The sequence below is a fragment of the Benincasa hispida genome, chromosome 11 (genome assembly GCF_009727055.1).
Source record: "Benincasa hispida cultivar B227 chromosome 11, ASM972705v1, whole genome shotgun sequence".
Lineage (NCBI taxonomy): Eukaryota > Viridiplantae > Streptophyta > Magnoliopsida > Cucurbitales > Cucurbitaceae > Benincasa > Benincasa hispida.
Window position 1 is genome coordinate 8,767,409 of NC_052359.1, and position 26,626 is coordinate 8,794,034.

At 27.5% G+C, this 26,626-nt stretch overlaps 2 protein-coding genes across 7 annotated transcripts; both read right to left on the minus strand.

Moving 5' to 3' along the window:
- Positions 1 to 1,026: 1,026 nt before the first annotated feature.
- Positions 1,027 to 10,695, minus strand: LOC120090096 (bifunctional bis(5'-adenosyl)-triphosphatase/adenylylsulfatase FHIT-like). 2 transcript variants are annotated; one of them, XM_039047587.1, is made up of 5 exons: positions 10,569 to 10,695; positions 7,813 to 7,970; positions 5,965 to 6,111; positions 5,263 to 5,361; positions 1,027 to 1,326 (listed from the first exon to the last, which is right to left on the minus strand). In XM_039047587.1, the coding sequence occupies exons 2-5, from the start codon at positions 7,927 to 7,929 to the stop codon at positions 1,210 to 1,212; spliced, it is 480 nt and encodes a 159-aa protein (XP_038903515.1). In that variant the 5' UTR covers positions 7,930 to 7,970; positions 10,569 to 10,695; the 3' UTR covers positions 1,027 to 1,209. The 2 variants fall into 2 exon arrangements, with proteins under 2 accessions (XP_038903515.1, XP_038903516.1); XM_039047588.1 differs by having other exon boundaries at positions 7,813 to 7,975; positions 10,569 to 10,670.
- Positions 10,696 to 12,319: 1,624 nt separating this feature from the next.
- Positions 12,320 to 16,671, minus strand: LOC120090159 (cytochrome P450 87A3). Of its 5 annotated transcripts, none has more exons than XM_039047681.1 (10): positions 16,370 to 16,671; positions 15,112 to 15,170; positions 14,706 to 15,027; positions 14,463 to 14,612; positions 13,467 to 13,718; positions 13,252 to 13,341; positions 13,092 to 13,170; positions 12,895 to 13,001; positions 12,646 to 12,773; positions 12,320 to 12,408 (listed from the first exon to the last, which is right to left on the minus strand). In XM_039047681.1, the coding sequence occupies exons 1-10, from the start codon at positions 16,427 to 16,429 to the stop codon at positions 12,321 to 12,323; spliced, it is 1,335 nt and encodes a 444-aa protein (XP_038903609.1). In that variant the 5' UTR covers positions 16,430 to 16,671; the 3' UTR covers position 12,320. The 5 variants fall into 5 exon arrangements, with proteins under 5 accessions (XP_038903609.1, XP_038903608.1, XP_038903607.1 ...); XM_039047680.1 differs by having other exon boundaries at positions 15,112 to 15,208; XM_039047679.1 differs by having other exon boundaries at positions 15,112 to 15,246.
- Between the last annotated feature and the right edge of the window lie 9,955 nt (positions 16,672 to 26,626).

The following is a 26,626-nucleotide window of genomic DNA, read 5'->3' on the forward strand; positions in this document are numbered from 1 at the left end:
TATAAAGGAAAGTACATTACACGAAAGTACATTACACCATCAACATAGACAAGTTTAATATGAATATCATTTTTTTTTAAATAATAACTCTCCATTTTAAGTTTAGAGTATTTCAGTCTTCCCTATTCTGAGCTTATTTTAGGCTTTTTATTTAGGATAATGATTTGATATCAAATTAGGGCTTTGTTCGATAAAATTGGAGCATTTTCTATGTTTGACTGCCATAATTAGGCCTTCCCGCTTTGCACTCACTGACTTAAAGTTGCATACTTGAACATTCAAGTAAGTTTGATTAAGTTTTCTTGTACAGTGCTCAACCGTTGGTAAAGAACTAACTCTCCTTACCTTATGGTCTTTAATCACAATGTAATGTTCTTTTAACTCTTCCTTTATAGTAATTTAGATGCAACAAAGTTTAGTGATTAGTGGAGTGTTCTTCAGAGGTGTTAGAACATTGGAATAACGGTTCGAGTTAACTAAAGTATTCGCCTTAGAGGCACCTCCTTAGCCATTAAATCAAGGCTTCACCCATTATGGACTGAGACGGACTCCTTAGCTCCGAACTCCTTTTGAGGCTCTATCACTATATAAATGATTTGCAACAATATTGCACATGCTCTTGTGGAACAAAATATAACTCGAAGATCATCCTCTTTGGGTCTCCGAGACCATCATTACATATGTTTCTTGTTTTTGGTTTAGCTCTTTTTATTCTAAAATTAATAATAGAATACCGAGCAAAATTTTTTCATTCTAAAGATGTTAGAATGCATTTTGGATGAAAATATTCGTTGATATGTCTAAAAAAAACGTTTTGTACATTTTTAAGAATGAAAATATTCGTTGATATATCTACATATTTGTGAATTCAAAGATTCAAACCTTGGTGCATCAATTAAGATCAATCATATAATTAATATATCATATAAATATCTACGAAACTTTAAAAAATTATCAAATAATCACACAGATAAATTTAGATATATTAATTAGAAGTATTCCTCAACATAATTGAAAATAACTTTATTGATTTAAATAGTGTTATAAATTTTTTGATTTAAGAAATCTCCGTCGATATCAATATTTTATTGAACAGTCATCCATAATATATCCATAAATTTGATGTATCAATATTGACCCAACGTTAAACTCTTAGATATTTATTTTCAACCTCGAAGAAACTCGCAACCTAAACATAAACTATTGCAACTAGAAGAAAAGCTTTGTGTATTCATCTGCTTCTTGTTTCATCTCCTCAAAGCCTCTGTCCGGCCTCTTTTCATCCAAATCAATATGTTGATGTAATGCTCTATCATTTTCATTCACCTATACAATGCAAAAGGCTTAATTAAATTTCTTCAGTTTTTTTTTTTTTTTTTTCTAGCTATAGTAATAATTGATGAAAATGATATATTAAATAGTTTTAGCTCAAGAAGGTTGTAAGACTATAATTCTAATTTAATACATCCATTTCGTATGTTTGCTTTGTTTTATTTTTATTTTTACTTTTTTACAACTTTTCATGATATCTTAATTCTTGAATTTTGGGTAAATGTTTGTTTTAGTTTTTTAAAAATTAAGTTCAAAATCACCCAACTTCTACTTATGGTTGGTTTTCTTACTCTACTTGTTAAACATGTTCTTAGAAAAACTAAGCTTCGTGTGGTAACTATTTGGTAACAAATTCAAAAATTGGATTCTGATTTAAATAATTATAAAATTTGTTGTAGTTACTGACTAAATATTAGTTGACAATAAACTATTATTAATTTATTTTTAACATGTTTTATGTTAATTTTTTAGTATAATTATTATTTTGTAATATTATATAATTTATAATACATTGCATAATACATATTTTACTTTTCAAAAAATGAATTGAGTTTATAACATGATTTACTATAGGTCTAAGTGTTTTTATCTTTATTTTGTCATCACGTATCCGAAACGACGCAGAACGGCCATCATCCTTAAAAAGGGTTAATTTAAAAGAAAACAAAAAGGAGTCGCCACCAATCCCTTTTATGGTATGATTGGACACCGAATAAAATTAAAAAATTTAAATAAATTCAATAAAAATTATCTGCGAAAACTAGAGTTGGGATCTAGAGTCACTTATGTATGGGGAAGATGTTAGCATCCCACAACACCCATTTAAAAAACAATGGCCAAATTTTGAATATTGAACAAAAATTATTTATTTTGAAGAAATACATTTGGGAAAAAAAATGTTTTAAAACAAATGTCTTATTTTACCCCTCATTACTCCAATATTTGAAATAATGATCTCATAAAATAAGTGGATTATAGTTGATGAATTCTAGGAAATCGGATTCCAAAGATGTGATCCATCACCTTAAGAATTCTAGAAATCGAACTCCCAAATTTTTTAGATTTCATCATAGGATTTTTTTAGGAAAAAAACGCGGTCTTAAAGCAAACAAATTATTAGAAAACCTTTTGAAATAATATATTAATTTTTAAATGTTCAGAAACACCCAAAGAATGTAATCTAAAGCAAAATTTAAATAGCTTAAAAATAGTTTTAGAAAAGATTTGAAAAACTTAAGATAAATTTAAATTAGAAATCAAATAGAATTTAATATAAACATTACACAAGTAAAAACATAACTTAAAAAACATGATAGGAAATTGAGTAAACATAAAATAATATATTAAGATTTTAATAAAAATATATTGGAGATCGATCTCGAGCTCCTAAAGAATCGATTCTTCACCTCAAGAATTCTAGAAAATTGGACTCCCAAATTTCCTAGATTCCGTCGTTGAAAATTTTAAAACAATGTCCTTGAAACAAATATTTAAGAAAAAAAAATTAAAAATCATTTAATAAAACTCAAAAGGAGTTAATTTCAAATATTTTAAAATAAACCTAAAAGTGTTGAAAATGCTAAAGAAATTTTACTTAAAAAATAACATTAATTTAAATATGTAAAACTATATTGGCAAAATATACAATTTAACAATGAATTTAAAGTTAATAAACGAACGTACAATGATATTTAGAAAGATATTAAAAATTTAATAAAGCATATTGGAGGTCGATCTCAGACTTCCAAAGAATCGACTTTCTCACCTCAAGATTTTATAAAATCGGACTTCCAAATATTTCTAGAATCCATTGTCGGATTTTTTTAAAAAAAATAATTAAAAATATTAATAACTTTAAACAACTATTAGCAAAAATATATTAAATTGATCACAAAAAAAAAAAGAAAAATATAATATTTAAATATTCATATAAAAAATAGAAAAATGCTAAAGAAGCAATAATCAATGCTATAATTAAAAAAAATTAAATTATAATGTTAATTATAAACATAAAATAAAGATAAAATTATTTAGAGAATGAAGTTTAAGAATAAACTAATAAAGGGAAAAAAATAATAGATAAATAATTATAATATTAACCAAATTGAGTTTTTTTTTTTTTTTTTTTTAACTATGTTATCTTCTTTCTCCCTTCTTCTCTCCCACTCTAAGCACTCTAATTGTTTTCATCTCTCTATTGTTTTGTTACTAAAAAAACTTACAAGGAAAATAAAAGAGAAGTAACAACAAACAATGAGTAAAAAAGAAATAAACAACAAGATGTGAAGGAATATATATAAATAAATAAAAGAGAAACTCACAAGACAATAAACAAATAATTATAATAGAAAGAAAAATGGAGAAATAAGAACAAGAACAATAACCAAAACACTAAATTCTCTTGTTGTTTGAAGTATAGATCCTTCGGGCCAAAGCCCTACCAATGCATTTTCATCTAAGTTAGAGTTTTTCTTGTGTGTTGGATTCTTGACATTGTAGAGATTTTTTTTGTGTGAAACTCTCCCTTGATATATGTAAGGATGGAGGCTCTAGAGTTTCTAAAGAAGAGGAGATTTGTGGTATAGTTGCTAGGTTTCTTTTAGGAAGAGAAAATGAGAATTTTGGGGTTATCGTGGAACGAGACTCTCTAGGTTTCTAGAGAAGAAGGAGGGGTTTTTTTTTTTCTTTTTTTTTTTTAAGAGAAAAGAAAATGTTTGTATGAAATGGTGGCTTGGGTCTTTTAGGAGAAAATTTGGTATTTAAAACTCAAAAACTTTACTCCAAATGTTATTTTTTTATTAACTTTTATTTCAAATTTGAAATTTTGCCAAACTTGTCCTGGACAACTTTTGGACAACCAAAATCAATTTCAATTTTTTTTCACATTTTTATTATTATTATTATTATTATTATTATTATTTTATATTAACTAAATTGGTTACTTTAACTAAACTTATAAAATAAAAATTAAAAAGAGATTTAAAAAAGGCATAAAAATGTGGAAAATCATCCAATTAAAATTAACAAAATTAAGATAAATTAAATTAATAATTCAATTTATTTTAAATAAATTCGGACAAAAATATATGGCTACATATTTAATATAATAATGCACTTTAAAATTCAAAATTCAAAATCTGGATGGAAGAAAAACATAAAAATTTCATCTTTAGAATTTACACGGTTTGGGTCACAAAATCTTAAAACATTTTTTAGAAAAGAATCTAGGCTATCTATCAAACACATATTTATTAAACTCAGTAAATCTGAAAACATAGATCAGAATCTATATTTTCTACCAAACATGCGGTTAGTAACTACTTTTGTTTAGAAAATAAAGAAACATAGAATATAATTTCGAAAACAAAAAGATTAAAAAAATTGACTAGTTATTTAAAGAAGTCTTAGTAAATTATTGGAAAAATATCAATTTATACCCCTAAACTTTGGGGGTGGGTTATATAAATTTAAACCCTAAACTAAGAATTGTATAACTTAAACTCTAAACTTTGGGAGTTGTATTAATTTTAACCCTAAACTTTGGGAGTTGTATTAATTGTAACCCTAAACTTTGGGAGTTGTACCAATTTAAACCTCAAACTAATAATTGTATCAATTTAGACCCTGAAATTTCATAATTGTATCAACTTAAACTTTGAACTTTCATAAATATATCAAGTTAAACCCTGAATTTTCATAAGTATATCTAAATAAAACATAATTGAGGATTTAAGTTGATATAACTATGAAAGTTTAGGGTTTATATTGATACACTTATAAAATTTCATTGATACAACCACTAAAGTTCAGAGTTTAAATCGATATAATTATAAATTTATGTTTAAATTGATATAACAACCAAGTTTAGGAGAATAAATGGATATTTTTCCTAACTTAAATTAACAATTAAACGAAGTAATAGGTCTTTACCGCATCGTAGATATCATCATTTCTCTTAAAATCACCCTCTTTTCTTGGGATAATATGGATGTGAACATGTGGTACAGTTTGCCCTGCTTCAGGCCCATCCTGATATTGAAATACAGATTTAATTAAGCCATGAGAGTATGAAGAAATATTCTAATTAGTATATACACTTTCTATCGAACATTTGATGCATGCATTATTAAATGATCTACTATCTTATTTTCCATTCTTAAATACTTCTTTTACGACAAACAATGAACTAAGGTAGAACAAAAAAAATTTCATATTCATTGTCTATTTTTTCGAGAGTATCTGCCTAAGTGTAAATAAGTAAGTCAGAGTTTTCTAGAAAAGCATGTACTAAGCGAGACACGAAGATTTCATTTTCTTTTTCTATTTTGATTTCGGGACAGTGATTATGTCCCCATCTCCATACTTGATACTCCAATAAATACAAACATGACATTTCCAAAAACCTAGGTGAACAAGTATACAAGTGTTTCTCATCAAAATTTTCTCATAATTGAGTAATCTAATCGTTTTGTTTTGTTTTGTTTTGTTTTCATAAAATAGTTTTAACGTTTGATAGAATTAAGATAAACCAAAAATACAAGTAATAATCATGAAACTCAAATATTATATATTAAAAAATGTAAATAACAAGAAATAAGAAACGAAAACGATGATATATGGAAGTGTTGTTACTTGAAGGTTGAAGGTGAGGGAAGAAGCTTTGTGGAATAGCTCCAATTTAGCACCAATTAGTTGAGCTGTGAGCCATAGATCGCATATCTCTTGAGGATTTAGATCCACAAAGCGCTTAACCTCCCGCTTTGGGATCACTAATACATGTATTTATTTGTCAAAGCCAAAACCACTTTTCATTTCTTTCATTTCCAACGTTAACAATAATAATAAATGTTTTAAATACTATTTTAGCTCGTCTACTTCTCGTTTTAAACATCAATTTTGTATTTTATTAACTTCTTACACCATGAACTCCCCGATTAAACAACTCCCTTAACTTAATAATTTCACTCCTTGTCCTAAATGTCCTTTTAAGTATTGTTTTTACAACACATGGTTCGAGGTTAATACTACAAGCACTATGTCAGTTGAGCTATGCTCATTTTAACCATTTTAAGTGTTAATATTTTGCAGCCAAGTTGTAGAGGAGATTTTGTTGACGTGATAATTTTAATTAACATAATAAAGTAAATCATTTAAAGTATTTCAACGTTCCCCTTGTCATTTTTTAAGGTTAAAAATACTTTTGGTTCTTTGAAAAAACACTTTTGGTCCCTAATTTTTCATTAGAATAACAATTTATTCCATGAACTTTGGTTTGTAAATGATTTAGTCAATATAAATTTAATTTTGTAACATTTAGTTCATGAACTTTAGTTTGTAATAACTTAGTCCTTGTACTTTCAGATTTGTAACGATTTAGTCTCTAATGTAAAAAAATCATCAAATTAGATGTCAATTATTATTATTTTATGATGGGGACTTTGTATTTTGTAAAAATAGTGAGTCTTTAATTAGTTTATTGGTTTATTATGCAAGAAATCTCATTAAAACATTAACACTAATTTCTATAATAGGGACTAAATCGTTACAAAAATTTAAAATATAAAGAACAAATTATTACATTGTAAAGTTCATGGATTAAATTATTACAAAATTGAAAATATAAGAATTAGATCGTTACAAATCAAAATTCAAGGACTAAATTGTTATTTCTATGAAAATTTAGATACCAAAAGTGATTTTCAACCTTTTTTAAATTACAACAAATAAAGAGTCCTTCCTTCTTCCCTCCATCTCAACAAATTAGTATAAAGAACTTAAAAATGAAACATTTTTCCACTTATTAAAATTTCCATGTCAACAAAATCTCAATTCGTGTTTAAATATCACATTATCTTATTATTAAGAATGTATAATTTGGTTTAACTTTCCAAAGATTTTAATTTTGAAAATAAGTTATTTTTTTTAAAAAAAATTAAAGTATTTGAAAACCACCGAAAATAGCTTTTGCGCTTTCAAAATTTATTTTAAACAATTTTTATTAAAAGAATTTAAATAAAAATGATTTTTCTGAAAAACATTTTTTTTTTTTAGTCAATCCAAACAACCCTAAATCAACTAAGCTTAATAAACTATTTTCAAAATCCTAGAGATCAATATAAAAGCTCAAAAGATCCTCAATGAACTTTGACAAAAAAGTATACTTACTTATCTGTCCTTTCAATAGTACTGAATAAAAAGGTAATTCACCTAAAAAAATAAACTAGAAAATCATCTCAAACTCATTATTAATTTTCCCCCTAAAAATATGGCTAATAAAGAGAGAAAAAGGATATGACCTGCAAAGAAACAAGAATTTATAGTTTAGAACATTTAAGGGTGTGACACTATATTATTTTAGACTAGAAATAATAGAATTTCAATAAATATGTTTAACTAATAATGACCAATCTTATGTTCTTAAATTTTAAAAAAAACTATACTACCACATAAATTACAATATAGTTATAGAAATATAAGCATACCAGGACAAACAGGTCGAAGGTTGACCATAACATATGAAAGATTGGTGGTATAGAATATTAACTCTCGATGTATTTTGTGAGGCCCAAATATATAATATTCTGAACTTGATGTCATCTTTTTTTATATTTTTAATGTTCAGAATTCTCTATCGGTCTCTGCACTTTATACAAAAACGTCGTTATAATTCGTGATCTATAAGTTTATATCAACTAATTATTATTTTAAAAAAAACAACAACAAATGGAATTGAAACCCAATTCTTAGCTTACTAAATTTGTCATGTATTTCATCAAATAAATGAATAAAAGAGGTGTCTTTGTTGAGTTTTGATGGGTAATAGTCGTTGAACTTTGAAATAAAATACCATTTTTGGAGGCTGATATGCTGAGTATGCAAATAATGATAGAGACCAAAATAATTACCTTTTAAAAGTTATAGAACTAAATTAAACATTTAGAAAATTTATAGAATTAAAATGAGTTATTATTCAAAAGCTAGACAAAAGTGAACATTTTTTAAAGTTCATTGAAATAGACTAATCTTGAAGTTGTATTAATTTTCATCCTAAATTTTTTTAGTTAATCTAATTTGGCTAGATTTTGATAAATGTTGTACTATTTATCCTTTGTTCAACTTTTGCATGAAACAAGCCATCAAATTTAATATAAAAATCTCCACAAACTCACTAATTTCAATAAAAATCAAGTTTGGCACAAAATTAAGTTTGGTGAATGCACAAATTAATCATAGGATAATTGATAATTTTATCAAAACTTACATATTTTGGAGGAAAAAAAAAACAAAAGTTGAAAATTTTGTATCATGTTCATTTATTAGAATTCATTGAGGAGCCGATTGGTTTATGAGAATAAGAGGTGGAAATGGAAAATGATATTTTATCACCATGTTTGGTACAAGTTTTTAACCTTGAGAATTGAATATCTTATTTCAATGCATTTCGTATTCCTATCCATGAAGATTTTTCATAAGCACCCAAATAGATGTGTTTTCTTCATTTTCAATGGTTTTTTTCTCCCTCTTATTTTTTATATTTTTATTTTATTTGGTTTTCTTCTTTTTTGATAGTGGTTAATATATTTAATTTTTATAAATATGTTTAAATTAAATTTATAATTGACATATATAATTAATTTTATTAATAATAATGTTAATATAATAATTTATTCTATTATTATGAATTAATATTAAAAATCATAATCTTTTTAAAAATATATGAATAATGTTTAAATCCCTTTTCATTGGTAATATATATTAACATCATAAATTATTAATTAATCTTTAAAAAATATTAAGTAATTAACTAATAATGAAATAAGTTAATCTTTTTCAATTAAGCAATCTTGTACACTTGTACTTCTAGTTTTAATCTATAATTATAGTTATTTTAAAAAAATTAAAAACATTGTTTGATGATTTAAAATTAATTAGTTTATATCAACTTCGTTTGTACATACATATGACTTATAATTGACATTAAACAATTAGTTCATTAACTCTTCAATTAACAAAACTACAAAAAAAAAAAAAAAAAATTAATTACTAATATTTTTTAAATATAAATTTGCAATATAAAAAATTTAATTGATAATAAATATATTAAATATGAGGGTGGGTGAGTAAATTTAGTTAAATTTTAAAGGCTTAAGATTTAATAATGTAATATAATAAAAATAAACTAACAAACGAAAATTAATTACTGAAATTAATTTTATACTTTATAATCGCATGAAAAAGTATACCACATCCTCAAACATACTATTCTCATTCTCATATATAATCAAATACAGTTATCTTTGATTACAGACATCTTATTTCCAAACATCTTATTCTCAGACATCTTTTATTCCCAACATCTACAAAACCTTAATCCAAAAGGACTCTTGAGTACATTTTTTGATACTTTTTTTCAATGTATTTCAAACAATACTTATTGATTATATTGTTTGAAGTGCAATTTAATGAAATTGAAAGTTTATGATAAAAGTTAATACAAAACTAAAGTTTAGAGGGTAAAAACTAATTTCTTTTTTCATAAAATAGATATTTAGATTTAAAGCAATAGAATTTTAACAAACAAAACAAGAAAGCCCAAATGAGTAAAAACCTAAAGTTGGACTAAGCTGAACATTATACTGGATTTTAGCAAGATATTAGAAGTGCAGTTGTCCCATATCGAAAAGGTTCAAAAAAATGATGGACTTCAAGCACTATAAAAGAAGTCTATGCCTTCAATTTCAAATCATCCTAGTTAAAAATACTTTAAATTTAGTTATGTTAACTCTAATTAAATTTTCATTTGTCTTCTTTCTGATTTGAGAGTAGGATTAAAGATTGTGAGTAGTATAAAAGTTTTAAAAGAGTGTTCTTATAACTAGATTGAGAGAGAATTATTCTTAGTGAGTTTTTGCACGTTAACTCAGTTTTATTGCTTTCTTTTAATTTTTATTTTTCTTATGTTTTTCTCTCTCACTAATCACAACCTAATATCCAATTCAGCTAAGAAACACAAAAAAAAAAAATCACATGAAGTTGAGATTTATTCAAACTTAAGTGACCAATAATGATTCATATAATTTGAAAAGTGGACAAAATGTGTAATTGTCCATTAAAATCCCAAGGAAATAGAATTGGAACAGAAAATTTCCCCACCATAATTGGCTGTACAATACAAAATTGACCTTAAAAATACATCAAAACCCCACAAAAATATAGCAATAAAAAAGTGAAATTACCTTTTTGCCTGCATAAGACTGGAGATGGATATGGAAAGATCAGAACAAAATGGCTAGAGAGAAAGGAGATGGAAGGAAGGAAGAAGCGAAGACCTTTGAAAGTCGTTTTAGCTGTGGAAGGGCAAAATGAGATATTATTTATAATGTATTGTCCATAAAAAAAATTGGTGGAAAAGTCCTAGTGGGTGTAGAAATTGTATCCAAAAAAATCCATCCATTGGATTAGTTGATTGGTTTAATGTCTATGGGTCATGTTTTTGGAATATTGTACCACTGATCTAATTTTCGATTCAAAATGGAATTTGTCCCACTTTTTTAAATTTTAATTTTTTGACATTATGTGTCGTCATCAACATGAAATTAACGAAGTGACGTATTGTGCATATGTTCGGGGCTCTCGATTCTCGCTCCTCACTCTTGCTACTATACATTTTTACTAAGATCGATAATGACGAGAAATAAGAGCGAATACCAAGACCAAGATGACCACGTGTTTATTAAAGGGCAATGTGGTAATTTTGACTTTGATGGTGAGGTCAACAAAACAACATATAATCTTAGTTTTAAAATGTAGAGCATATTTCATTTTGAACCTAAATTTTAAGTCGATTATATAATTAACCCCGAAATTCTTCTTTCAAATAAGCGTTTGGATTAGCTTGTAGACATCTCAATTACTTTGATAAGAAAAGACAACTATCTCACAAAATTATAGAGTCCACGATATTTAATTAAAAAAAAAGATTATAGAGTCCATGATATTTAATTAAAAAATTAAAAGTTATTTTCTAATTATCACATTAAAAAAAAATAGAATGAGTGGACTAATAATAAGTGTATAACAATGTTTTTTAAAAATTGCAAATATAGAAAAATTTATATGTGATAGATTCCTACAAAGAGATAGTAATTTTGTTATATTTACATATTATTTTACATTGTGATATATATGTTGGAACTATCCCTACAAAATCTTTTTTATATATAAATTTTTTAAAAAAATAATAATAATCAAATGCAAAGGTCCAATAACAAAAACCAATCCAGTTCCTCCAAACTTCAGTCCAATAAGCCATATCTAAGAGTTAGAGCATTGATTAGGTTGGATCGATTAAATTTTGTAATATGGTTAAACTAGCCTCCTTTTTTTTTTTTTTTTAAAGAATTTTGTAAGGAAAGTCATCACTATCCTCAGAAATTTATGGAATCAGAAATCAATTCAATATAAAGGTATGTTATCTCTAGGCTTAAGTTATTGATAATTTTGAGATATATTTCTGAGCTTTCATAAATATTTGGAAAAGGGCTGCACAAAATTTCACATTTTGTATTAGTGGTGTTTCGACACCAAAGAGTCAAAGATAAATCTTCGATCATTACACAAAATGGAAGTAAATTTCACATTATAACAAGGGATACAATATGAAGCTTGTAGTTATGGATGGGTTTCATTTTCTTTCCCCTTCTATGACTGTACTATCAAGGACAGAGACCAAAAATATATATATATATATGATAAGACTGACTATGATACTTTGTGAAGATTATAGACTGGGGTATTTTGTTTGTGGAACCACCACATTTCACAGCTTCTTCGGTTTTGACATCTTTACTTGACAGTTTTCCTTTGTTTGGATCTAAAACATAGGTTTGATTTATATATAGCCATGAAACTCTCACAAAAATGACGTTCAATCCATTCATTCAAATGACTTGCTACTTCTGTTTATCTTACTTTTGAAGGCTTTTTCATTATTTCTCCATTATCTGAACGTGAAAGCCATCGGGAAACTGTAAGCCGGGAGTTCGAATGATGTTGCCCCCTTTGATTGCTTTGAACCTGACAATAACAAATGTAAAACATTAGTTCTCTGCCTCAAGGAAGGAGGAAAGTAGATGCCTCTAGTTTGTCTTAGATTCAAAAGTTCAAAACGTTGTGTTAATTATCATTCCAATTTTATCAGATGTCAATGAAGGGCCCAAAAAGTTGTATTACGAAAATTAAGATTTCCATATATAAAAAGTTCGTCCTTGTGAAAAACCTTTGCCTCCTCACCCTCTCTCTTTTGCAACTTACCTGTACTTTGTAACTATGCAATGGAGAAACACAGCCATTTGCACTTTGGTAAAATCTGTACCAACACAGAACCTCATGCCACCACCAAAAGCCATGAAATGTTTAGAGGCTCCATTCAGTTCAGATTTCTGGCAAAAGAAAAGTTTCAATAATTGTGATCCCAAATATTAGATGTACTGCAAGTACTCACAAGAGTAACTAGTTCAGACAACAAAGAACAGGAGGACTAAAGATGTATCCTCAACATACCTCCCATCGCCACGGGTTAAAAGCAAGGGGATCAACATACTTTTCTGGATTTAAGTGCACGGCTGGAGGGCAGACCATAACAGCCCAACCAGATGGAATGGTATATCCTGCTCGAATAAAAGTGCATATATTTTTAGTCAGCATTTCGGATGTTCTTTTACAGAAAAAAATCTAACAGCTCAAATACTACTGCATACCCTTAAACTGGATATCTTTCAGTGCTTTTCGAAAGATTCCTGGAACTATATTTGCCAGTCTCACAGTTTCATTGATAAACTGAAATTTGAAGAGGCTTGTTTGTGAGAAACACGGGCATAAAAGAGAGAAAATAGTGAATATATGATTAATTCAAGTAACCTGAAATGTGAATGTCATGGATTTGTATTCCCCCCATGTAAGCCCAGAATCTGAATTTTCCCTTCTCTTCAATATTCCCTCATGTTCAGCCTGATAAAGATGCAAATACTAGTCAGAACAGGGTGGATTTTAACAAGGTTCTGGAAAGCAAGAAGATTTTATTATGGAAACAGAAACAAAAGAGAAAAAAAAAACGAAAAGAACATTGAACGCACCGTCAGCTCCTCCAGAACATGAGGATTGTTGAGGAGAAATTTGATGGCTGCTGTAATAGCAAGTGAAGTAGTTTCAAAGCTTGCAAAAAGTAGTACAAACATAAGGTCCAAAGCAATTTCCTCAGTTAGAAGAGTTCCATCTTTCTCCAGTTCTTCTAGAACAAAATCGAAAAAATCTATTTGTTGTTTCCTTGGATTTGCCCGCCTTTCTTGTAACATGTTCTTCAGCATTCTCATTGCCCTTTTCCTGCCCTGTTAATTCATTTCCAAGTGAAAGATCAATTTTATAAGAGATTAGTTTGAAGACAGATCATATCAGTTGTAACTTGTGAAAGTTTTGTGTTAGTAGTAGGTTTGAAGGAAACAAATTGAAGTCATATTGATATTAAAACATAACAAATGTCAGGCAAATAGTACAAATAAATAAATAAATAAATTATAAGAAGAAACGACATTTTCAAAGATATCAGAAAGATATATTCAAACTAATAATTAGATATCAATTGTGTTTTTAAGAAAAATAAGCTTCTAATCAAATAATTGGGTACATTGTAAACTACATGTTCATTAAAATAGCCATATTTCATTAAAAAAAAATGTCATTTTTTAAATGTAGCTTTTGATATCAAATTTTGTAGATCAGAAATATATCATGAAACAAAGAAATTATTACTAAACAAGCTTAGTGAACAAGTCTAAAACAGAACTCCAAAGTTAACCTTGCAGTTTTAAATTAAATCTTGGCTATTGAAGCTATCCATAATATTTGAAAAATATTGTACGAAAGAACGAAATAATAATTAAACAAGCTTAATTTTGAACTGGGAACAGATTGTTTCTTGAACGAGTCTGAGAAAGAACTCCAAAGTTCATCTGGCAGTTTAAAATTAGTTTTTGGATATTGAAGTTATCCATCAGAGCAGCCCAATTCCCAAGGCATAAATGAATACAGAGGAAGTGCACATCATCAGAATTACTGCAGCATATTTGAATTACCTGTAAGCATTTGTTATAAGCAGTTCCGGGAACATTTAGAGGGAAGGAGATCAAGCCCTGTATGAATGCAACAAAGTTCTCTCTCAAATTCTCTGAAGAATTTTCGGAATCATAACTAATCAGCTTCTTTGCAGTCAGATCAAAAATCATCTGCATGGACAAAAAACTCAGTATCAGACATGGAAAATGGACAGATTCTCTAAATATGTCATCGTTCACAAGAATGTCTTAATATGTAATTACACTTGCAGTGTTATCCTTCAATTCAACTGAGTTATGAGATGACCATTGTCTCAATCTTCTGGTTGCTACAGCCTCAACTTCAGGTATCATCTTTCTCAGACTTTCAGGGCCAAAAAGATGAAGAACCATGTTCTTTAGATATTTATACATGAAGCCGTGCAATGAACCAACATTTTGTCTTCCAAATATCTCTGTGAAGGTATCAGGATACCAGCTCTGGAACAATTGTCCCTCTTGCTGAAATATAAAGTAATTCAAGTCGGGGTCCGTTGAGACAATCAGCGGTCTTCCCACCAAACTTGTTCTGAATATAGGTCCATACCTGAAACGATAAAATGCTTTCCATCAAAACTTAGAAGAGAAAGAAAAAGAAGATGAAGGAACATAACAAACTCTCAGTAAGTACCTATCCATTCTTTTTCTAATGAAAGGAGGAATGTCAGAGGAAGTATTGGGCGCAAAGAACTGCAAGGTTTCACCAAGTAGGGGCAAACCCATTGAACCTGGTGGAAGTTTTCCATTACATTTGGGATTTCTCCAACTATAAAGCCAGTGTGTAAAACTTAAAACAACAATAGCTCCAATCAAAAGAAGCCACATTTTGGTTATAAATAGGAACAGAGAAGTTCCAAAGAAGTAATATATATATGATTGGTGCACACTGAAATGGAAATATTGTCAGAATGAGGAAGAGGGTAAGTAGTGCTTGGATGTGGGGAAGAGAATAATCAGAAAGCAGAAGAAAATGCTGGCATGTATCTTCCTTTGGGTAACATCTGAGTGAGATCTTATCATCTTATATAGGCTTATTGGACATTACAACTAGTTAAGATACTAATTTCATTCTTGTCCTCTTCCTTCTCTCTCTCTCTCTCTGGACCTATTATTTAATGGATAATTGAATTCTAAAATATGGTTTACAGGTAGTTAGGGATTGAATAAAATAAGGGTTTAGTGTTCTGTCTAAAGACCACAACTCCCTATCATTTGTCAACCCCATATTTTAGATCTCGTGTGAAACTTACAGGATGCTTCCCCCATTCTCCTCTTACCCTTTGTAAGATAATAGCTAATCTTAAGCCTCCATTTTCAAACCAAAAAAAGAAGAAGCACGAGGCAGAATAATGGCTTATTTTAAGGAGGTTTTGCGTAAACAGAAGGGGTTTTCTTCATATAATTTTTTTTCCTTTAATTAAAAGGGCTTGTTTCTCTGTAAAGTTCCAAAGTATCTGTAACACTAAATCACCAATGCAAAACCAATCTTTCTCTAGATCATTAAAGGGCTAAAAAGAACATCAGATTTTTCTTTCCAATAGTTTTCACACCAAACTCAGGAAAAAATATTCCTCAATATCTATGTTAAATACCAGAGTATCTAAACACCTAAGATTTGATCACCATAAACAAACCCAACATGGTGTTATTTTACAAAAAAATTGTCCAATTTTCTCTTCCTAGATCTTCCCTTTTAGATGTAACCACCACCCAATATTCCTCATATCAGACTCAATCTTGTTGCTTACATCAATTAAAGATATGGATGAATAACATTTGAACAGTAAATCAGAAGTCCTAGATTATGCACACCAAGTGTTTGTAAAAATGTTTCTTCCATATTTGCATAGGTAAAGTAGGTAAAAGGTAGAGAAACTGATTAAACCCACCTTCTTCCAGACATGGAGCTCCGTCCCAGAAAGCCATTGAGCCACAAACTCAAACTCCATTATCAATGCTACAAGTTAGATCGATAGGTTACTGTTCGGCTTGCGAACACAATAATTGAGAGTTTTTAGCCCTCTTAATTCGATAATGTGCCTCAGAAACTGGGGTTCGTTGAAGAATTGCCCTGTATGGAAACTGGAAAGCTCAGGGCTCGATTGTTTCTTACAAGCTCTTCTTCTATTCAACTTTTTTGTTTCTAGTTTTTGAAACATTTTTCTTTGTAACTATTTCGTGTTGTGTTATTTGTTTTCCAAAAATGTGTTTGTGTTTCTCTTATTTGCTTTACATTTTCAACTTTGTTATGAAAAATAGTGAAAATCTTGGTCATTTTTAAATAATAATAATAATAAATTAAGGTCCCGTCTGATGATAATTTTATTTATGTTTTAAAATGATGTGTTTGATGATAATTTTATTTATGGTGCACCAAATAAATTTATGCTTGTAATTTTGAAAGTTTGAAAACCAAATAAACATTGAATTGAGTAAGCTTGTAATTTATGTCTCTTTTGATAACAATTTTGTTTTTAGTTTTTTGTTTTTGAAATTTATGCTTATTCCTTCATTATTTCTTTAGTATGATTTACATATTTTTTACAAATATATTTGAATTTATTCGAAGTCGAAATTTTAGATATAAATAAATAAAAGGTAAATTACAAAAACCACCTCTAAAGTATGGTGATAGTTATAATCATACTCTTAAACTTAATTGTAAAAATTGAACAATCAAACTTATATATGTATTAAATTTTGACTACCAAACTTACAAAATTGTAGAAATTATAAAAATCGTACAAGTTTGAGGGTTCAATTTTTATTATCTGGGAGTCCAATTTCTACCATTATTTTAAGTTCGAATGTCCAATTTTAACACTTGTATAAATTTAGATGCTCAATTTTTACGATTGAAAGTTTCATAGTGTAATTACAATTACCACCAATACTTCAACGATGATTTTTATAATTTGAATTTATAATAATAAATAGGTATAATTATCAAAGTTTATAGACTAAAATTATAGTTTATTCAAATAATTATCCAAAGAAAAATAATACTCATACTCAAATAGATCTCACGTTAGTCCAATTGATGTGTCACATCAATAATTAAGTTACAATATTTAACGACTTCTTAAAATCAAAATAAAATAATAAACTACACAAACTTTGTTAGATAAAAAATAATAATAAGGATGTTTTGAAGTGAAAAAGTTAAAAAGGTTTAAAATTCAAATTCTTCCCCAAAATATTAGACTAGAGATTAGAAATTAATTTAAAAAAATAGAGTTTAACTTGCATCAAATATGAACTATCAATTTCAAGATCAATAGTTGGATTCTTCATTCACACATTTATAAAAAAAAAAAAATATAAAAAAAATTAAGAAAAAAAAATCAAAAGGTACAAAATAGATGGTTAATTTGAAAAAAGAAAACAAAACCCTCAAAATTTATGGACATTTATTATTTAACCAACTAATAATGTTAAAAAAAAACAAAGACAAAAAAGAAAACTCACCGATACATATTTGTAGGGTTTTCTTGGTATAACAAACTAATAATAAAGAAAATAATTTTTCCTTTTTTGAAAAGAGAATAATATAATTAATTAGCATTTACTATTTTTAATTAAATTTTGTTTTTATTTATGCATATATATTTTTTAATTTAACAATGTGTAGAGGGGAGTGAAAATTTGAATCTCTCACCTTTTTTGTCGATAGTATATGTCTTAACCTTTTGATTTATGATCATATTGTCTATTTAATTGTTAATTCATTAGTTTGTCAATACATCATGATTATTATAATCGTCATATTGGTATTATATCGTAAGTTAAGCATTATAATAATAAAACTTAGAATGTAAATTAAACCCTTATAAATTCAATAACAAGATATACAGTTCTTATTTTAAAAAGTAGAAAGAAACTCATCAACACCTAAATTACCAGTAAAGTATGTTTGGGTGTTCAACTTAGGTTTTTTTTTTCAAAAATATTGAATTGCAGGAAAAAAAGAGGACCTCGTAATTTAAGGTAAAGACACAATATTACAACCAACAAAATAAGAAGATGATTAAAAAAGAAAGAAAGAAAAATGAAACTCACTAAAAAGATACAAAAAAAGCAATTCAGTGATACAAATCCTAAGGGGAAGAATTAACATGAATTCACACAATAGAGGTGACGAGCCATGTAAAATAATAGATGAACACATTACACTAAACAACCTAATAAATCACTTGGGAAGCCTACAAGAGCGGCACTGTGGCCATGGAAGCTACCCTCCCATCAAATATGATAGATAAGCATCACATTATGCCACTTGCTATATTTTTTCAATGCAAACAATGGTTTGTATTAAAATGACAGACTCAGTTAAATTCTGAGTCCCATTAGATAATCAAATATTGATTTATTATAATAATTTATTAGTACTCATTAGTTATAAAAAGAAAAACTATTAGTACTCATTATAATTAACTATTAGTAATTAATTATTAACGTCAAGATAATAATTATTCATGATAAATTTAAATTATTACATTTATAAATAACAATTTTAGATTACCTACAAATTTTTATTCGAATTTTAGCCGTTATCTAATGATTTCTTACCATTTAAGTTTCATTAGAATTGGGTAAAAAGAAGTTACATTGGGGTTTTTTTAATTTCAATTTGGCCTTTTTTTTTCCTAAAACTACTAAAAATATTTATAAATAAGGGCAAAATATTACAGTCTATCTGCGATAGACTACTATCTGTGTCTATCATGACACATGTACATACAAATAGTAGTTTATCGCAAATAGACAATAAAATTTGCTATATTTATGAATATTTTAATTCATTTTTCTATATTTAAAAATAATCTCGTTGTTTATAATTTAAACGGTTTAGTTTGGGTGAAATTTCCACAAATTGTCCTTAAACTGTTTTCTAACCTACTTGAAATTTTGTCCATTTTTTTTTTTAATTATTATTTTACGTGGCAAAAATCTTAGTATATGAGCTAACACATTCAACCAAATATCAATTTTGAGACATTTATAAACATCGTTCAACTGACATCTGTACGATTGTATTATCAATTTCAAGATTAGAATTTCCATTCTTCAACTTTACATATTGTTAGAAAAAAATTGTAGTGTCACATCTGCAAAATTTGATAAGATCACAAAAGTTTAATTAAAACACTTGAAATCTTAAAAATAATTTAAAAATGAGCATAGTTCAATCGATATAAACATGTATTTTCGATCAAAATGTTAGAAATTTGGAACTTGAAAAAAAATTGAAAATTTTAAAATTAAAAGCACAAAGTTAAACTTAAAACTCCAACTATAAAGATTAATTTTATAATATAATATCTGGTTAATTAGTTTGATTATAAGTGATTTCATAATATTAAAGCTATTTATTTGTTCTTATTTTATAGATAATTAATGTGGTAATATATAATATATTAAATTTCAAGTTCAATCTGTGATCAACTATAAAAAGTGCGCCTTCAGGAACTATTAAAAATGGTCTAAATTTTGATTTATTTCAATTTTATGTATAATAGATCATCGACATTTTTAAAATTTCATTAATTTAATTGGACACAAAATTAAAGTTTTAATATCTAAATAGACACAAAACGCAACGTTATTATGTCTAAGAAATTCATTAATTTTTAAAATATATAATACATTGATAAACTAGCTATGGAGAAAAAAATTAAAAATTGGGCGCCTTTCTGATATTTTTAAGGAAAATTATTTCAAAGAATAAAACTGTTAAAAATATTTACAAGATATAGTAAAATTTTAAAACTATCAATACATCAGCATATATCATTGATAGTCATAAAATTTTGTTATATTTTATAAATATTTTATTTCATTTTTCTATATTTACAAACCGCTCATTTTTAATATATAGAATATTAGACATAAAATTGAAAGTTAGATAAATTTATTAGACATATTCTAAAATTCGAAAACCTAATATACAATAGCTATAATGACTAAACTTGTAGTTTTAATATTTTGAGTAATGGTTCTTTATATCTAATCAATTATTTAATTATTCAGTATTGAGTGTGCTTTTAATTAATATATTAATATATGTAATATATATAATATTTTTATTTCATTTTAAGTGATCATTATTGCAATAATATGTTAAATAATAAGTTAAAATACTATTTTGATCCTTACATATTTTGAGTTTTGCTCCATTTTAATCCATGTACTTTCAAATACACTTATTTAATTCATGTACTTTAAATCATCTCAAAATTAGTCCCTCAAGGATATATTTGGAACAAAGATTATTCTAAAATTATAATAACTACTTCACAGTAAATACTATTTTGTATTCCCCAATTAGTACAGTCAACGTTAATCCAAACTCTCAATTGCTACAATATTTATTATTTGCTAAGTTTTTACTATTTTATATTCATCATTTTTTTATTCGTTGCTACAGTGTTTACTATTTCCTTCTCAAACTAAAATAGTTTATACCTCAAACACATACTATTATAACCCAATATAAAATAATCTATACCCAAACACACACTATCATAACTCAACTATAATATCTATAATTATAATAACTAACTTTTTGCCTCAAACGTCCCCTTAATTTTTTTTATTGAAATTAATTATTATTATTAATTAATTTTCAGGAAGAAATGACATAATGTGAATGTATATTCAAAATATATAAAGGGAAGACTAATGTAGACTAAATTGTTTTTTTTAGAAATGTTAACAATCAACTAGCAATAGGACTATTTATATGTTTTCTTGAAAGTATAGAGATTAAATTTGGGTACTTCAAAGTATAGAGATAAAATAGAACAATTTCTAAAGGATAATGACTAAAATAATATTTTAACTTAAGTAATAGTAATTTTAATTTATTGTTGATATTAAATAGTGTAGTGTATTAAATTGTTCTTTATATCCAATTAATTAATTACGTCATTTGTGAGGAATCTATTGCTTGGTTTGGGGCAATACTACGTTGAATGATCTTAAAGAAAATTTTGTTAGAAACATGTGAGTCAATGATTGAGAAAAAAAATGTCAAAAACACTCGTGAGTTTGAGGTAGATGGTATCAGGGTTGAACCCCTCCTAGTATGATATTGGTTCAAGGACGATCCAAGGTAGAGGTTGGTAGGTATATAACATTCTAGTACATTAGAGATACATGAATGAGATGAAACTATATTTGAACGAGAGGAATCCTGAAAGGATAAACGAGTATATAAATGAGAAAATGTTCGAAATAAATGATTGTTTAATAATTATTACCTATCTTCACCAAGTGCACCTTCTTTTTTTATGATTAAATCATAAGAACTTCAAAGGTACGTGTTCTTTGCTTGAAACAATACTATAGCCACCAAGTGCACCTTTCTTTTTTGTGATTCAATCATAAAAATTTAATTTTTTTTTTTTTGATTCAATCATAAAAACTCCAAAGTTAAGCATGCTTTGGTTGGATAAACTTTTACGACTTTTTGGAAGCATGTGAGTGAAGAAGACAATAAACATAATGAAAAATGACCCATGTTGGTATCATTGGGGTTGATGTCCTAAATCTCGTAGGGTCCCATAATTTGTAAATGTAATGGACAACATTTGTGTAATAAAATATGTGATGTTTTATTTCAAAATTAATTGCACTAACTATAAACCAATAAACTAACATTCAAGGTTATCTTGTAGCTTAAACATGTATATAGGGATATACGGGTGGATCATGTTTAAGTGATAACCTAAATGGGCTATAGTAGATGAATAATGTTGGATACCTTATCCTGGTGACACTACTAGTATAGCCCGTATTGTAGATGTTACAATTGTTATAAAGTACTATAAATGATCTGATCTTGATCATTCATGTGGAGACATATGAACGGGGATATTCTATACGAAATGTTTAGTCTCATTATATAACTTCGTTCATAATATAGACTTACATTTCACCAGGATGACCATAGGTAACATGACCTGAATCCTGAATGGGTTGTGAACTCCTACCTATGAAAGCGATCATTTGATTTGTATGGGTGAGAATGGCCAGACCGCCGACTCAATATACCTACCATTTGGGGATTCGTCTGATTGAGGAGCTAGGAACACAGCTACACAAGAAGGAATTTACTCATTCCCCAATGTCAGGGCAAGTAGATAAATTGCTCCCTTAAGTACTGATTTTGGGGCTTGAACAATGTGGCGCCACGTCCTCTCCTGGTTCGTGAGGGGTTTGATCATAATTGTACTATGATTTATTGTTCATTAGAGGGATCAGTGGTACTTAATGAGTTAGATGTAACTATAGAGGCAAAACGGTAATTTTGGCTCAGCTATATTTACGAGCTATTTGTGAAGGGTCATCGTACCGTTGATTGGTTATATCCAATGGACACATAAATATATCTGTCGTACGAAAAGTGCAGTTGTCGTTCTTTAGTGGAGTGTTTGACAGTTGACGGATGGTGAATAATTTAATTAAAGAGTTTAATTAATTATTCACATACCGTTGGAGCTTCAAGCTACAGGTCCATGAGGTCCCCTCACTAGCTCAAAGGATTTAATGAGAATCATTTTTTGGATTAATTTGAATTGTTCAAATTAATTGAAGGAATTAATTATATATGATATAATTAATTAAATTTTAATTATATATGATATAATTACTATAATGTCTATGATACATTATATTTTTAAGTATTTATGAGAGAAAATAAATATTTAAATATGATTCAAATATTGATTATATGAATTGGATTCATATAGCTGGATTTAATATAAATGTAATTTATATTAAAAGTCTTTGGTGAGAGAGAATTGAAACAATATGTTATATTGTATTTGATACAATATAAATTATATATATATATAAATTTATTAAAATTAAATTATTTTATTTTANTATAAATTATATATATATATAAATTTATTAAAATTAAATTATTTTATTTTATTTTAAATTAAATTAAAGGGACAAAGGGATTCATCTTCTACCTCTCATGAATTATTCACATGTGATTATGTGATTTTGGTTTCCACATAAATCTCCATCCTCCTCCTCTCTTCTCTCGATCAATTCCATTCTCTCACAAAATCTAAAATAGCCAGAGCTCACACCTCTTGAGAATACTGAGGATTCCTAATGGTGGTGCCTATTTGGCCTTTTGAATATGTTCGTGTTTTTCACATAGAAGATGAAACGTGAAGATTTGGATTCTTCAAGGGTAAGTCTTCTCTTTCCCTTTTTTTCTCTTCTATTTATCAAGCATGTTGTATTTTTGTTTATTTAAATGCATGATATGTTTCTGTATACTGTAAAATTAGTATTCGATAAATTTTTTGGAATTGAGACGACCTGCTTCCGCTGCGGACCCTTCACAGGGATCCTTCAGGTATGTGAGAACAGTTTTCACTTTCACTAGCTTTTTAAGATAAGTTGGTAATGTTGTCAGATCAAAGGAGATGCAGGAGAATATTGGTTTTGCCGATAGGTGCCAAATTCAAATTTTGAATCATGATTCAAATCTTGAGGCATCATACGTAAAGTGAATTATTTTTTTTCAAAATCATTATGTTATACTTATTTTAAAAGAAAAAAGAAGAAGAAGAAAGAAAAGAATACACTAATTTTATGGGAAAACAATTCAATTTTATCCCTAAACTTACAAACTTGTATCAATTTTTACAGTAAAGTAACTTCTAATTTCAACAAACTGAATCATAAACTTAAACATTTGTTTTAGATTTTAATCCAATTTTCGTTAAATTACTCACTTATTTCAATGAAAATTAGCGTGAAACTATTCCAAACTCATAATCCCAACAAAAACCAAGCTTTGCACAAAGTTAAAGCTTGATTAATGTACAACAATGGAATAAATCTTACAAAATTTATAAATTTCAACAAAAATCTAGATCTAGTATCATGTTTCTTTAGAAACTTTATTAATTCTATAATGGGATGAACGATTCACCTCGTAGCGAAAGCCTATAGTTTATAAACAATTTTTAAAAAAATCAAGTTTGGACCGACTTTAATATTTTTAGATTTAAACCAAAAATAAAAGTTAAAGCAAAAGAAAATTTTGAAATAAATAAAGAAAATTATGGCGGGTCTTTAGAATTTCTTGTGTCCAACTCCAACGAAGTCGAATCTCCATCACAAGATCTTCCATTCTATGACTTAAATATATGATCAAAGTTTGTGAGAACCTCTTTAAATAAATCTTTAATGATTGGGAAAGGGAACCTTAGAGAGAATTCTCTAATTTTCTATGTGGAGATATGGTTGGATGTGTTGTTAGCTCAACTAAATATCCTATTTGTAGAGACTTAGGGCAGAATCTTTGTCAAAAATTAAATAATATATTAAAATATATATTATACAAATCTTATAATCTCATAAAATCTTCTCCAATATAATGTATCTAATTAATTGAATGTATATCTTCCTTCAAGTATTTAATATATCAAATATAAAAAATGAAAAATTCTAATTCTAATTTATTTTCTCCTTCATATTTAAGAATACTTTTTTTTTTTTTTCAACTAATTTTTTTTCTTCCAACTATATTGACTTTCTATAAGTGTTTGGGGTACCAATTTAGAATTTAGTTGAGTGGACTATGATAGCTCACTCAATATTTTGGAGATGTGTTAAGAGGAATGTTAAAACGCTATTTAGTCTCTATGCTTGTTTATTGTTGATTTTTATTGAAATTTTTTTTGTTATCAATTAGCATTTTTACTATAAATTTTGATATTGACACATATCATATTTTCTTGTATGAAATTTATTATTATTATTTAGTCAATTTCAATACGAGTTAACTTTTGACAAACTAAATTTAAGATTCATCAAAAGTTCGAGGACTTAAATTCAACATTTAAAAATTTAGGATTAAGTTTGAACAAATCTCAAATATAGAGACTAAAATAGTATTTTAATTTTTCTTTAATGCAAGGAGGAAGAGGACCACTTTATAGTGTTTTAAAAGAACTTTTTTAAATACATTTTTTTCCAAGGCAGGTTAGTAATTTGACATTTGAAACAACTTTTTTAAATACATTTTTTCTTAGTCGATTCAAACATGCTCTGATATATAATTTGTTTTATAGCCCTCATCAAATTTTAAAACAAGTATACCATGTACATATATGGTAAAAAAATCATTCATAAAATTGAAACTATAGAATAATATAAAAAATTCCTCTAGGAATCTTTTGCAACGATTTAAACATTTTACTTTAGTTCATATAACTTCTAAAAAAAATCATATAATACAATAACTTATTTTAATATTACAAGCTTCTTCTTGAAAAACACGTCTGATCAATCCTTCTTGAACTACTTTTGAATGATAATCTACCATCATTATTTTTTTGGAATTTTGTATATGTAAGTTGATAGTATTTTGTATGTGTCATTATGGTGGCAGCCTATACTTGGTTACTATCACACCTAAATATATATTTTTATATAATTATGGAGTTAGAGAATTAGTTGCTTTTGTACACTTTCAAATATGGAGTTTTCTTACTTAAACATTGATATGAATTTTTAATCTAATCTCAAGTATTTTGTGCATATTCAACGGTATTAGTACATGTACTAAAAAAAACGATATTGACACATGAAACACACCTAAGTTGTGCATTATTTGCCTTGGATTTAGAATAGTTTTTATATGATATTATTAGATTTGATGATGTTTGTTAGTGGCTTCAAGGTTTGTGTTCGAGATTAGCATTTAGAGTCAAAATGAGCTAAGAATGACCTAAATATGTCCAAGGAAGTCAAAGGTTGAAAGGAAGGAAGAAAATAGGAGAAAAGACTAATGTGGCTAAAAAACAGGGCAATGCCACGACGCTCCACGATGTCATTTACAGAAGGGTACTTTTGCGGTATTGTCATAGCAACACACAACGCTACAATGCTAGGCGAGAACGTCATGGCGCTACCATAAGGCGTTGCAACGCTGTGATGTTTGACGAAGGCTTGTCGCGTGAATTGAAGACAGTACCGCGACACTATATGGTATTCAGAAAATTGCTTCTATAAATATTCTAGAATTTTGGCTACCAAAAGAAGGGTTGCAAACCACGAAATTATAGAGCCTTAGAGAGTGCTTTAGCTTAAAAATAGAGAAGGGGGGATTG